General features: G+C 46.5%; 1 protein-coding gene across 3 annotated transcripts; it reads left to right on the top strand.

Moving 5' to 3' along the window:
* Positions 1-620: 620 nt before the first annotated feature.
* On the top strand, positions 621-11,714 carry dek (DEK proto-oncogene). 3 transcript variants are annotated; one of them, XM_083918457.1, is made up of 12 exons: positions 621-671; positions 2,500-2,663; positions 3,007-3,105; positions 4,122-4,231; positions 5,350-5,444; positions 5,589-5,718; positions 6,709-7,020; positions 7,964-8,128; positions 8,244-8,328; positions 9,245-9,387; positions 9,656-9,705; positions 10,432-11,714. In XM_083918457.1, exons 2-12 carry the CDS (start codon positions 2,513-2,515, stop codon positions 10,460-10,462), a joined length of 1,371 nt encoding a protein of 456 aa, XP_083774583.1. In that variant the 5' UTR covers positions 621-671; positions 2,500-2,512; the 3' UTR covers positions 10,463-11,714. The 3 variants fall into 3 exon arrangements, with proteins under 3 accessions (XP_083774583.1, XP_083774581.1, XP_083774582.1); XM_083918455.1 differs by having other exon boundaries at positions 9,637-9,705; XM_083918456.1 differs by lacking the exon at positions 621-671 and adding an exon at positions 1,097-1,155 and having other exon boundaries at positions 9,637-9,705.
* Positions 11,715-13,970: the final 2,256 nt, after the last annotated feature.

Here is a 13,970-nt window from a genome sequence, read left to right as displayed (position 1 = left end):
TTCATTATAATATTTTTTATTATATTTATTACATTACATTGTTTGACAAATGAAGACTTGAACCTTGAAATCAGACTGTCCACAGCATTTATGTGTTTATTTTTAGTCATTCATACATGTTTTTAATATGTATATACATAAATACATAAAACACAATTTTTTTTCTCTAGATTGTATATATATATATATATATATATATATATATATATATATATATATATGTTTAATTTAATTTAATTTCATTTCATTTAATTTAATTTAATTTTACTTTATTTTATTTTATTTTACTCTATTTTTATTTATTTTACTTTACTTTACTTTACTTTATTTTATTTTATTTTACTCTATTTTACTTTATTTTATTTTACTTTATTTTACTTTATTTTATTTTATTTTAGTTTACTTTATTTTATATTATTTTATTTTATTTTATTTTATTTTATTATACTGTTGTTGTATGTAACACAGCGCCACCAGCAGGGTGCGCTACTGCAACGTCGACGCGTCGAATCCACCAATAACACCCCAAAGAAGCCAACGTCATCATCCGTTGATCCAATCAGCGCAGCGGCCGCCGCAGTAAGCCCCGCCCCCTCAGAGAAACCGCCATCATGAAATGAAAAACAAGAAAGTGACAGATGAGCCGCTTCTCCGCAACAAGGTCAACCAACGTGAGTGCAGCTACGCCGTTTACCACTTTAACCACGAGACTGTCGCGGGTTTTAAACGTTTCCGGTCGTTATTTCTCTGTAATTACGTCACAACTGTGAGTGAACGCAACATTACGGCAGCTAGCGTCAGTGCTAGCAGGCGGTTGCTAGCTCCGTGGACTAGCTAGCAGACGTTAGCGCCGGGTTTGTCGCCTTCGCTGGTCGTTGAACACGGTTAACGGAGCAACACACACCGGGGCGGCACGGACGCCACTGTGTGCGTTAAATTGGGGTTTTATTTTAGTTCCCTGAGTCTAAAAACAAGCTAACTGAGAAGCTAACAAGTTTACACGCTGTGAGGGGAAGTTCCCAGCGCGCCAATCCGCTCAGACCTTTATTGTGAAGGGGGAGACAGAAAACAGCATCAGCCTGGAAGAAGAGACAGAAAAAGACATTTAAAGAATAAACCGAGTGCTTCCTGAGACACTCTGAAGGGTTTGTGACTGTAAGTGTTATTTCCAGACACAAATATGGGGTTTAATTCTCTTTAAAACTCATGGTTTGTGGCTAATCCATTGGAAAATCAGTGGTTTTAAGGTTAAAGGCTCCTTACTGGCGAAACAAGAGGTCCCAATAAATCATTTTTAGACTTAACGGATCATAAGAAGCCAAATGAATGTTCTGCATCCACTGTGCACCAAACTGCATTCACTGAAATACAATATCTGTCTGCACATGCACGTTATTGTGCTGTCTTTTCTTGTTTTGTGTCAAATGTGTTAACGCCTTTGTCACTAGTGTATTGCTGTTGTAGCTGCAGTGTGGACTGGAGGAGCCACAACCAAATCATTATTAACTGGAGTTTACTTTTATCATTAAATTGGGACCTGGGAAATGCAAGTTAGTGGAATTTGAGTTAACAAAAACAAAAAGTTCCTGCATAAGTCTGCTATTTTTTTATTTACTGGTTTATTTTTACATCATGTTCTCACCAAAGTTCGGCCAGACACACTAACAAATTTATCTGGGTGATAAATCATCCCAGAAATGATTGCGAGAAGCGATAATATTGACGTTTTAAGACCAATTTTAAACTGATATAACAACAATGGCAAAACATGCTTGGTCCTCTGTGGCTTGACATGTTGTGACAGATGTTAGATGGAAGTATTTTATTTTAATGTCCAATGACGAGGACGGCATTGTTTTTCTGTTTTAGTAAAATGTTTTAATGTCTTTCTATTACTAGTTTATTGCTTTTATAGCTGCAGTTAAATGTGATGTTTAAGACGTTCAGGTGATACAGATCCTGCAGCATTGTGACATTTATTCAGTTTTCACCAGATTCTTTCTCCTGTTAGCAGCCGTCGTACAGGTGCGAGAAATCCTTGAAAAGTGCTTGATTTCTAGACGATGGACTTGAAAATGCTTTAAATTGTATCCACATTAGCTATAGAGTAGAATTATAAGTTAATTTCTAATCCTTCTGGTATTAAAAACATTGTTGGTGTTTAAAACCTAATATCATCTCTTTTAACCTGATTTTAATGGAAAAATAAAAGGTTAAATAATACTTTTTCAGTATCCATGTGTATTTGTAGAAATGTGTAATTTACCAAAACTGTTTGGTGCTGGAAAAGCATGAAAATGGACCTTTAAAGTGCTTAAATTTGTCCTCGGCGGAGGTGTAGAAACCTAAGATACGGTTAGACTGTAGACTCCTCTCAGGCCATTAGTGCGTCTGACTCCACTATTCACCGTGTGAGTCAATGGCATCTCATTTCCATGACAACCAGGAAAGATATGATGTCTTCCCATTGAGCAAATCAAATCCTTCTTTATTTTGCAGAGGCAGTGCAGACATGAGTGACGTGGCGGGGGAAGCGAAGGACAGCTCCGAGGCCGCGAAGGACGGCTCCGCGGTGACGCAGAAAGCCGTGGAGGTCCAGCGAGAGACGTCAAAGGAAGACCCCCCGAGTCCGAACAAAAGCAGCGCCAAAGCACCTGGTAAAGGTATGGTGCATGGTATCCTCCCTCTGTTCAGTCACCTCGTCACAGGCTCAAATAATAATAATGAGATCTGTGTCACACTGCATTGACACATACAGAGATTACGTATTTACCTGCTTTTAAACCGCGTGGGTGTTGTTCACACTGACGTACTGTACAAAGCACAGAGCTGTTCTAGAGGAAAGGATCCGTAAACGACTCCTGTTCGGATCTGACGCTGTTCACAAAACACAATTAAATCAAATTACTTGACTTTCAGGGGGCTGGGGGGGGACTCTTGTCAGGATTTGAACCGTTCTTTAAAGAGACAATAATGCTGATTTCATTTTCCGTTGTCTTTCTGCAGCTGCAGGTAAAATCATGGAAGGCAAGCGGGCGAAGAAGACGGTGGAGAGGCTCGACTTCCAGGCACCGAAGCAGATGGAGAAGCTCAAGATCGGAGACGGTGAATATTCAACTGTGACGGACTCAACTTTGTTTGGTTTCAAGCGTTTAAACGGCTGGATATGAACAGTTTTCATTAAAGTATGGCCGATAATAATAATAACAATAATCATTGTTCAGTGATGACATCATGAATAAACCTTCCAGAAACTTTCCGTGGGTAGTAAAGATGGGGAAGTTTGGAAATATTGGAAATATCTGGAGATTGGGGTAATTTAAACAAACTGTCTCAATTCCAAACGTAAATGTAAACATTTAGTCATGAGCAAACATCCAAACAAACATTACATTTGAACAGATCTATTTGTAAGAGGAGCTTATCAAGTTTTAATTATTTTATTGAACAAAAACATGAATGTCGAGTAAACGATTACCCTCCCCCGACTCCACTCATTCAAAAATGATTTCTCAGGTAAAAAGTCCAGATCAACGTGTAAAACTGTGCATGTGAAGGAGGAACGCACAGTGCATGAGTGGGCGTGGCCTCAACACCCCTGCATAACGCAGTGTGCTCTGTGCATGTGATTGAAGCCTATAACATGTTTTTATATTGAGATATTCTCACGTCTACGTGCATGAAATCTGGTTGTTTTAGTGCTAAAATGTGTTTTCCCCCAATTTCAATTTGGTAAATTTCCGGTTTATTTCCAAACTTTGAAAATCCCCGGAATTTAGCAACCAAAACCAACTAATTTCTTAACACCAAGCACCTACTAAGACATACTGAGTCACATATTCAGTGTAAATGTAGTCCGTAGATTGGTCAGAGAGGATCTTATTGGTCTTGTGCAGTGAAAGCATCTCAGTGATACACTTTGTCCCTAAGCCACGGTGTTATTTACAGGTGAGCAGCATTTTGAAAAGCCAGTGTAAGGATTTAAGAATCGTTGTAGTGTTTCCTGTCTTTGTCAGAACTCTACAGCGGCGTTCAGAGCCGGCTGCAGCCGCCTACAAGTGTTTTCTGCCGTCATCTGTAATAAAACTGACGGCTGTTTGTTTATTTTCCCGTATTTTCAGGCAGCGGAGATAAATTAGGAGACATTCCACGCACCGGCTACCAGATCACCAAGATGAAGCCAGCTGACCTGAAACCTCTGCACGCCATCCTGTTCGACAGACCGGGGAAGGTACGAACATCTGCAGGAGTTAAGATGGAGAGAGAGGCTTATAGTGGGAGGAGGGACGGGCAGCAGCTCTAAATTAGCCCCGATAATACCGGAAGAGTCTATTTAATAAGACGTTATCGGTTCTGTTTAAAGGTTCCTCACGTTCCTCCTGAACAGTCAAAGGGCTTAGTGCTGCCCGTCTGTCACACATGTTGACAGAGACTCAGGGCGCATTCCCACTGTTCCTCCGTACCGTGCCCAAACAGGTTTCTCGGCTAAAGTCTGGTTCCTTTGACCAGTGTGAGTGCAACCGTACCACGTCTAGGAGCGGCACGTTTGCCGTCCACGGCCCGTTTGGGAGAGGTGGGCTTTAGTAAAGCACGTTTGCACGTGTACGAGCACGAGCGTGCGCACGTGTACGAGCATGAGGCCTACGGTGGTTCTGAGGTCATTTCCTGTGCGCCTGTTGGGACGTAGAAAAAAGAAGGAGGGACCATGCGCGGACATTTCAAACAATGGCGGTGAAAGGTTCACGTTGGTGTGATGCGGAGGTGGAGTGTTTACTGCAGATTTGGTCGATGAAAAGATTCAAAAACAGTCGACAAGACGCACAAAAACTCCGAGGTCTACGGAAAGATCTGGAAACAAAGCCACGCATCGCCATGACGTCATCAATGCGTGTGACGTGTTACGGCGTGATGACGTATAGGCAGCAAGAAGCATTCTCCGAGGCCCAGGTAGTGTGAGTACAAACGGGCCTGGAGGGGGGGACAAGGACCCTTAAGCACGGGGCACGGGACGGAGGAACAGTGGGAGGGCACCCTATGTCGGAGAAAACCAAGTTTATTAAATTCTCAATTTGTTTAATTTTTTCTCTAAAAAAAGAACCAATAACTCGCAGCGTTAAAGTACCGGATCGATGAGAAGTATCGGTAAAAGTAGTAATATTGTCGTTAATGATCCCCATCCCTATGTGAGAGTGAACATTAGTGTTGTGCGTCTATGGTTTCTTATTAGTTTGAATCATTTATGAGCGACGGTTCCTTTGAACTCTGTTTGCTGTAGTTCAGATTAACAGCTCGTCACACTCGTCAGTGTTGTTGCTTCACTGTGTTTAACTGTGTTTGTTCTTTTATCAGATGGCTTCATTAAAGAAGAACCTGCGCCTGTTCAACGGCTTCCCTTTTGACGCGGACAGCGAGCAGTACGCCAAGAAACGGGAGAAACTCCTCAAGTAGGTTCCTGGGTTTTCCTCTTCATTCCTCACGTGGAAGCAGAGAGTTCGGTTTTCATGTTTGAAAAGATGAACGAGGTCCGACTGTGAAGGAACGACCACCAAGAGGGAAGTAACAGCCGCCGTCTTTTCTTTGTTTTGCAGGAATTCAAACTTCACCAACACCAAACTCAAAGTGGTGTGTGGTGTTTTGGATCTGGAGAAGAAAGGAACCCACTCAGATCTGGTCGACAGGATCCTGAGTTTCCTCAGCGCCCCGAAGAACAGCGGGAAGGTGAGTAGCGAGGGCGCACTCACACTGTGCCTCCGTCCCGTGCCCTGTGCTTTAGGGTCCTTGTCCCCCCCTCCAGGCCCGTTTGTACTCACACTACCTGGGCCTCGGAGAATGCTTCTTGCTGCCTATACGTCATCACGCCGTAACACGTCACACGCATTGATGACGTCATGGCGATGCGTGGCTTTGTTTCCAGATCTTTCCGTAGACCTCGGAGTTTTTGTGCGTCTGTTTTTCTAAACGCGGTACGGTTGCACTCACACTGGTCAAAGGAACCGGTCTTTAGCTGTGAAACGTGCTTGGGCACGGGACGGAGGCACAGTGTGAGTGCGCCCTGAATCACAGTTTCAGTACAGAGTCGTTTTTAGTGGATTCGTTTGTCTGTCTGCCCCCATGGAGCTGTTCAGTCTGACGTAACACCCTTTCAAAATAAGATTTCTGGGTCCAAACTCGCTGTCGAACACTTTTGTCTTCAGCAAGAAGATTACGCCGTTTGTTTTTACTCAGATCTGTTCAAACAACGCCGAACGCTGCGCCAGGGCGTTGTAGAAATACGTGGCTTGGACCAGGAAATGTTACGTTGTTTGTAGCGGCCTCGTAACTGCAGACGAGCCTCTGAGACTTCATCTCCCAGAGTTCCTTTGGAAACCGAACATTGTCGACTGTGTGACGTCAGTAGAACGGCGTGATGCCTTCACATACGCCCTAAAAAGACCGACAATTTAAGTAAAGTCGAGTCCATTTTTGCATCATTCCACGCTCGCAGTCGCTTCGTTCTTTTGCTAATTTTGCAAACGTTACTGCGACGCCACGCTTTGGACCGTGTAACTTCATTGTCTTGCGACGCACGACGGTCAGAGAAAGCCGCTAAAGTGCTGAGTGCAAACTCATTCTCTGACACGATGAACAAACAGACGAAACGTTAGACCTGTGAAGTTTCCTCTCCTTCAGGAAGTAGCACCTTTATTCACCCTGTTTGTCCCTCGGCAGCGTTTGCCCGTGAAGAAGAAGAGGAAGTCGAAGAAGAAGCTGTCGGGCGACGACTCCAGCGCCAAGAAGAAGAGGAAACCCAAACCCCGGAGCTCGTCGTCCAGTCCGAAGAAGTCCAAGACAGGAAGCAAGTCCAAGGCCATCGTCATGGACTCCAGCAGCGATGAGGAGGACGAGGAGGAAGACGAGAAGGCGGGGGCTTCGGCTGAGGCCGAGGGGTCGGACGCGGAGGACAAACCGTCGGAGAAAGGGAAGGACCTGTCCGACAAGTCAGAGGAGTCGGCAGATGAAGAGGAGGAGGAGGAAGAGGAGGTGAGGGAACTAGTTTTTCTGGTAAATGTCTTTGGACCGTTGTTCAGATAAGACGCAGGAAGTTGTTGCTTTTGTTTTATTGAGCAAACGATCATTAAAGAACATGAGTGGCGTCCGTCGCCGAAAGGCCCCTAATTTAAACAGTTTGTCTCTGCTGAGAGAAGCCCGGCTGCTGATTGGCTGCAGCTCTCAGCAGGATGTGACGTGTGGTCGAACAGACGCCACAACAACACAGAGAAGTAGAGCAGAGACACTTTTATACGGTGGGGAAGAAGAAAGCAGCACAGGAAATGATCCGTGGATGACCATCTGTGCACGAGCATCTGTGCACGAGCATCCGTGCACGAGCATCTGTGCACGGGCATCTGTGCACGGGCATCTGTGCACGAGCATCTGTGCACGAGCATCTGTGCACGAGCTTGTTAAAACGAGTGCGGCAGCGGCCGGGTCGGATTCTGACCTGTGGTCCTTTAATGCATGTGCTCTATCTCTCTCTCTCTCTATCTCTATCTCTCTATCTTTCTCTCTCTCTCTATCTTTCTCTGTTTCTTTCCCTCATCTCTCTCTTTCTCTCTCTCTATCTGTTTCTTTCTCTATCTCTATCTTTCTCTCTCTCTCTCTATCTTTCTCTGTCTCGTTCCCTCATCTCTCTCTCAATCTTTTCTATCTCTCTCTCTCTTTCCCTATTTCTCTCTCATTCTCATTTTTCACCCAACAGCGAATCGACTAATTGAGGGAATAATGGAGAGAATAACGGACAGTGAGAATAATTATTTTAAGCCTTAATTCAGCAGAAAGCTGTTTTTCTAGTTCTGTTTTCTTTGAACGCTGACCATCGCGGTGCTTTGGCTGCAGCCGGCGCACACGGCTCATCAGAGCGTCCCGTATCCTTTTCATTCAGTCGTCATTTCGGTTTTTAATCCACATCCACGTTTTGTGTCAGTCCCCAAAATCAAAGACGGGCAGAGGGAAGTCTGCGTCCAAGAAGTCTGCACCGGTGAAACGAGCGAGGACACCAGCGAAGAAGAAAGGTCCTCCAAAGAAACGAGCCAGGAAGGACGTGTCTGCGGAGTCTGAATCTGACGCCGACAGTGAAGCTGAGGAGAAGGTAAAACTCACCAACACTCTTCTTTAAGGCTCCGTCTCTCAGATGTGTTGTTGTTGTTGTTGTTGTTGTTGTTGTTGTTCAGGTGTTTATTGTGTTTTTTTTGTTTGTTTTTCAGCCCAAAAAAAAGAAGTCGGCCAAACCTGCAGCCAAAACCAAGAAGGCCGACAGCAGCAGCAACAGGAAACACAACACGAACACAGGTGAGGTCACGCTTCTCAAGATGGCCGCACTGATAGTTAGGGTTTCATATTTACCTGCTTGATAACTGACAGACAGACGACCCGATCGTGGACGACTGTGTCCACAAAACGTTTGTCCGTGCCGCCGTTCACCTGCGAGGTTCTCAGCTGTGTCCGTCTGCTTACTCCGCGTGTCGGACGGACGATTTTAGTCGTCAAAGGACTTGGTGAAAAGAAATGTTTTGAACGTAGGCAGGGACGGGGCGGAGCGGACATGAAGCGGTCGGCTGTTTCAGAGTGTGGGAGCGTTGACAGAGAAAGCCCTGTCCCCAAAAGTCCACAACCTGGTGCGGGGGGGTTTGGGGTCCTTGTCCTTGTCAGAGGAGCGCAGGGAGCGTGACTGAGTGTAGTGGTGGAGGAGATCTGTGAGGTGTTGTGGTGAGAGTCCATGGAGAGACTTGTAGGTGAGCAGGAGGATCTTGTAGGCGATGCGTGACTTGACTGGCAACCAGTGGAGCTGTTGGAGAATGGGAGTGATGTGCTGCCAGGGCTGTGTGTGGGTTCAAACCCCGGCAGCTGAGTTCTGAACATACTGCAGTCTGCTCAGGGCCTTGGAGGGCGCTCCAGACAGGACACCAGTGCAGTGGTCCAAACGGGAGGTGATGAAGGCACGGATGAGTGTCTCAGTTACTGAAGGTGTGAGTGAAGGCCGCAGTCGTGAGATGCTTCTGAGGTGGTTGAAGGCCGACTTGACATTTGATGTGAGACCAGAAGGAGAGAGTGGAGTCCAGAATAACACCCAGACAGGAGACGCTCTCTGACCGTGAACTGTGCGGATGAGACGTGATGATGCGTGCTGTTGTGTTTTTTGAGTTTGAGGGTCCGTTTCACAGCTGCGCCCCTTCATGTTCCCGTGTTTTCCTGTTTCCACCTTCAGCGGAGGACAGTTCAGACGACGACGAGCCGCTCATCAAGATGATCAAGAAAGCGCCGAGTGATGCGCAGCTGAAGGAGACGGTGCGGGGTCTGCTGAAGGAGGCCAACCTGGAGGAGATGACCATGAAACAGATCTGCCAGCGGGTACGGAGTCCTCCCGTTTACACAGGACCCAGAGGGGAGACGCTCTCGGACCCAGACGGGAGACACTCTCCGACTGAGACCGGAGACGCTCTCCGACCGAGACCGGAGACGCTCTCCGACCGAGACCGGAGACGCTCTCCGACCGAGACGGGAGACGCTCTCTGACCATGAACTGTGCAGATGAGACGTGATGATGCGTGCTGTTGGGTTTTTATAAAAGAAAAAATGAACCTGTTATTTTGTGTTTAGGTGTTTGACACATACCCAGACCACGACCTGGCCGCCAAGAAGGACTTCATCAAACAGACCGTCAAATCTGTGAGTGCACACACACACACACACACACACACACACACACACACACACGCTCTCTCTCTCTGTCTCTCTCTCTCTCTCTGTCTAAGTCACACATGGAAATCAGACATGTGTCAGGTGAGTCCCCTGACACATGTTGCATTGTGGTTATTCAAAGTCCTGTGTTTTGCATAATTACAACCCTTGTCTCTGTTGTTGTTGTTGTCTCTGTTGTTGTTGTCTCTGTTGTTGTTGTTGTCTCTGTTGTTGTTGTTGTGTCTGTTGTTGTTGTCTCTGTTGTTGTTGTTGTCTCTGTTGTTGTTGTTGTCTCTGTTGTTGTTGTTGTGTCTGTTGTTGTTGTCTCTGTTGTTGTTGTTGTCTCTGTTGTTGTTGTCGTGTCTGTTGTTGTCTCTGTTGTTGTGTCTCTGTTGTTGTTGTCTCTGTTGTTGTTGTTGTCTCTGTTGTTGTTGTTGTCTCTGTTGTTGTTGTCTCTGTTGTTGTTGTCTCTGTTGTTGTTGTTGTCTCTGTTGTTGTTGTCGTGTCTGTTGTCTCTGTTGTTGTTGTCTCTGTTGTTGTTGTCGTGTCTGTTGTCTCTGTTGTTGTTGTCTCTGTTGTTGTTGTCGTGTCTGTTGTTGTCTCTGTTGTTGTTGTTGTCTCTGTTGTTGTCGTTGATGTTGTCTCTGTTGTTGTTGTTGTTGTCTCTGTTGTTGTTGTTGACGTGTCCTGACGCTCCTCTGAACGCGTCCTCAGCTCATCACATGAAGAAGAAGAAGAAGAGTGAAGTCGTCCCGTCAGCAGAAACGTCGCTGGTGGAAAACTTCAGAAACGCTCGTTTTCCTTTGTTTCATATCAGTTTTCTTACAAAACAGTTTTTATACATGAAAGTTTTGTTGTTTTTATTATTAATGTTGTTTCCACATTAACTCCATTAACAGCAGCGAAGCATCAACAAGTTTAACGTTTAACGAGAAATGACACTTTTTTTTTTACGCGTTCAGTGTTTTTTCCTCTGTTTGAAGCTCAGGAGTCGACTTTTACGGCTTTTTTTTTTACACACCGAGGTTTTTATTTTTGTTGTTTTCATGCGTTTGATTTTAGATTTCACGCCCTCAACTTTACTCAACCAGGCAAACCAGCGCCACTCCTTCCTCTCTTCCCTTTCACAATAAAAGCCCTGGACTGGCTCCCTGTTGAGACGACCTGTGGATATTCCCGGGCGAGTCTTTTGCGTCGTCGTGTCCTTTAATCGTCTCCCCCCTGGTGTTTAAAGAGGATTTTAGTCGCATGTTTAGCCGTCAGAATAAAATCCTAAGCCACAAAGGATCCGGGTCGTTGGTCTGATGGTGGAAGGACTGAACAGTAGCGTGCAGCCGTGTTGATGCCGGGCTGATGGTTCGGAGTAAGGATATATGTAAAGTGGAACTGTGAGTGTTGTGATTGAGAATAAGCGTCAGGCGTTGGTCAAATGTGTTGCTGTGCATCATCGTTCCTGCAGGAAGACGCGTTCACTTTGGAAAAACCAGTTCTCCACTGGCGCTCGAGGAACCGATGACCCCTCCATCTTGGGATTATCTTCTCATGTCCCGACTTTTAAGGTCTTTTGTTGTTGTTTTCATGCATTTAATTTTAGATTTCACGCCACAAAAAGGCGTGATGATTAAAGGACAAACTTTACTCAACCAGGCAAACCAGAGCTACTCCTTCCCTTCTTCCCTTTCACAATAAAAGCCCTGGACTTGGTCCCTGTTGAGACGACCTGTGGATATTCCCGGGCGAGTCTTTTGCGTTGTTCGTCTCCCCCCTGGTGTTTAAAGAGGGTTTTTTTAGTCGCATGTTCAGCCTTCAAAATAAAATGCGAATGCCACATCACATCATCATCTTTGCTTCTGACTCTCGGGACGTCACGTTTTTTATTTCCGGGTTAATATTTGTAAATATGTTTCTAATTAGGCGACGCTATTTTTTTAATAACTCCATTATTTTTGTTACCGCTCTTGTGTTCATGTTCATTTCCTGTTTTAATCCTAAATGAATCGTGCTGAGTAAAAAAAACTCACCGATGATTAAAATTGTACCTTTTTTGAACGATATCGTCTCATGTGTGTTTAAATATCGATGTTATTCACTGTTGCAGTCTTAAGTTTTGTGTTGGTTCAGATTCATAAAACACGGGACGTGATGTTGAGACTGTCCATTGTGCCGTGGTGTCGTGCACTCACATGAGATGTGCAGTGATGTTGAGAGTGGCGTGGGAGACATGCTCCTGAGGGCGGGGTTAGATGTCAAATTTGGGGACACGTCCTCAGTAGAGTTCCTTTGAGTCGACGGGTGTTTCGGCCTTTAAACACTCCACACCCTCATCACAGGTGGCCAGCTACAGGGTGATCCAGCCTGAGCTTGTGTCCCATGCCCCATCATTAGCGTAGCCTAGCTGTAAAATAGCTAATATCCCAGGGGACTATACAAGGCGGGGGCGTCCTCTTCCCTGAGCCGAGCCTACAGCTGACCGCACACCTTATGGGCCCTCTGGAAACACTGGTGCGGCTCATTCTGTGTCCTTTCAACTCCTGACCACTAGATGGCAGTGCACTAACGTGTCCTCAGCTGTTTGACTCATTCACAAACATCAGGAGGAAATCACTGACACACACCTGCACTGAGCAAAGAACAAACACGTTTTACTGCACATCAAACAACTGAGAGGACTTCTTCTTTCCTCTGAAACACCCTGAAGACGTCTGGTGATATCTGTTAAATACTTTTAAGTCTGTGAGTAAAAAAGCTGTTCACTTATCAAGTCAAGTCAAATTTATTCATACAGGACATTTCATACGACGAGCGTGAACTTAACATTCATTCATCTTCATCCTCTTGTCCCTGTCGGGGTCGTGGGGGGCTGGAGTCGATCCCAGGTGACATCGGGCGTGAGGCGGGGTCCACCCTGGACAGGACGCCAGTCTATCACAGGACACATAGAGACGAACAGAGACAGACAACCATTCACACCTACGGGTGATTTAGAGTCATCAATGAACCGAACACCTGCACGTCTTTGGACTGTGGGAGGAAACCGGAGAACCCGGAGAAAACCCACGCAGACACGGGGAGAACATGCAAACTCCACACAGAAGGGCCCCAGCCGGGATTCAAACCAGGAACCCTCTTGCTGTGAGGCAACAGTGCTAACCACCAGACCACTGTGCCCAACTCCTGCTGCAGGAAACATCCCAAAACTTTGACACTTCCTCCAGATTTCACTGACTTCTTCACACACACGTTGGGTTCAGTCGTTCCCCGGTCCGACCCTGAACCTCATGTTTCCATCAGACACAAATAACCTGAAGTCCCTCTGGACCCGGGTCTCCTCTGGACCGGGTCTCCTCTGGACCCAGGTGTCCTCTGGACCAGTTCTCCTCTGGACCGGGTCTCCTCTGGACCCAGGTGTCCTCTGGACCAGTTCTCCTCTGGACCGGGTCTCCTCTGGACCCAGGTGTCCTCTGGACCAGGTCTCCTCTGGACCGGGTCTCCTCTGGACCCAGGTCTCCTCTGGACCGGGTCTCCTCTGGACCCAGGTGTCCTCTGGACCAGTTCTCCTCTGGACCGGGTCTCCTCTGGACCCAGGTGTCCTCTGGACCCAGGTGTCCTCTGGACCAGTTCTCCTCTGGACCGGGTCTCCTCTGGACCCAGGTGTCCTCTGGACCAGGTCTCCTCTGGACCGGGTCTCCTCTGGACCCAGGTGTCCTCTGGACCGGGTCTCCTCTGGACCCAGGTCTCCTCTGGACCCAGGTCTCCTCTGGACCAGGTCTCCTCCGGACCCAGGTCTCCTCTGGACCAGGTCTCCTCTGGACCGGGTCTCCTCTGGACCCAGGTCTCCTCTGGACCCAGGTCTCCTCTGGACCCAGGTCTCCTCTGGACCAGGTCTCCTCCGGACCCAGGTCTCCTCTGGACCAGGTCTCCTCTGGACCAGGTCTCCTCTGGACCCAGGTCTCCTCTGGACCAGGTCTCCTCTGGACCGGGTCTCCTCTGGACCCAGGTCTCCTCTGGACCAGGTCTCTGTCCACACAACCTGCTCCTTAATAAACACATTTGCATTCAAAATAAGTATAATTAGACTTTTATGAATATATTTATTATTAAAAAACAAGTTTACAGTATAAACTAAACATTAATTCATAATAAACATTAATGTATAATAAACACTAATACATCATCACTGTAGGGGGCAGCCGTGCGCCGGTGCAGCCTCCGTTCTGCCGAGCCCGAAGAAGCGGAGGAGGCGGAGGAGGAAG

Source organism: Echiichthys vipera (genome assembly GCF_963691815.1).
Source record: "Echiichthys vipera genome assembly, chromosome: 8".
Lineage (NCBI taxonomy): Eukaryota > Metazoa > Chordata > Actinopteri > Perciformes > Trachinidae > Echiichthys > Echiichthys vipera.
The sequence above is the reverse complement of the archived record's forward strand: the minus strand, read 5'-3'. Positions and strand labels throughout refer to the sequence as shown.

Bases quoted from the DNA above. Each gene is read 5' to 3' on its own strand.
- dek (XM_083918457.1), top strand. From the start codon at position 2,513: ATGAGTGACGTGGCGGGGGAAGCGAAGGACAGCTCCGAGGCCGCGAAG. The intron at 8,329-9,244 runs GTGAGGTCACGC...TTCCACCTTCAG, and splicing joins GAAACACAACACGAACACAG to CGGAGGACAGTTCAGACGAC. The intron at 9,706-10,431 runs GTGAGTGCACAC...ACGCGTCCTCAG, and splicing joins TCAAACAGACCGTCAAATCT to CTCATCACATGAAGAAGAAG.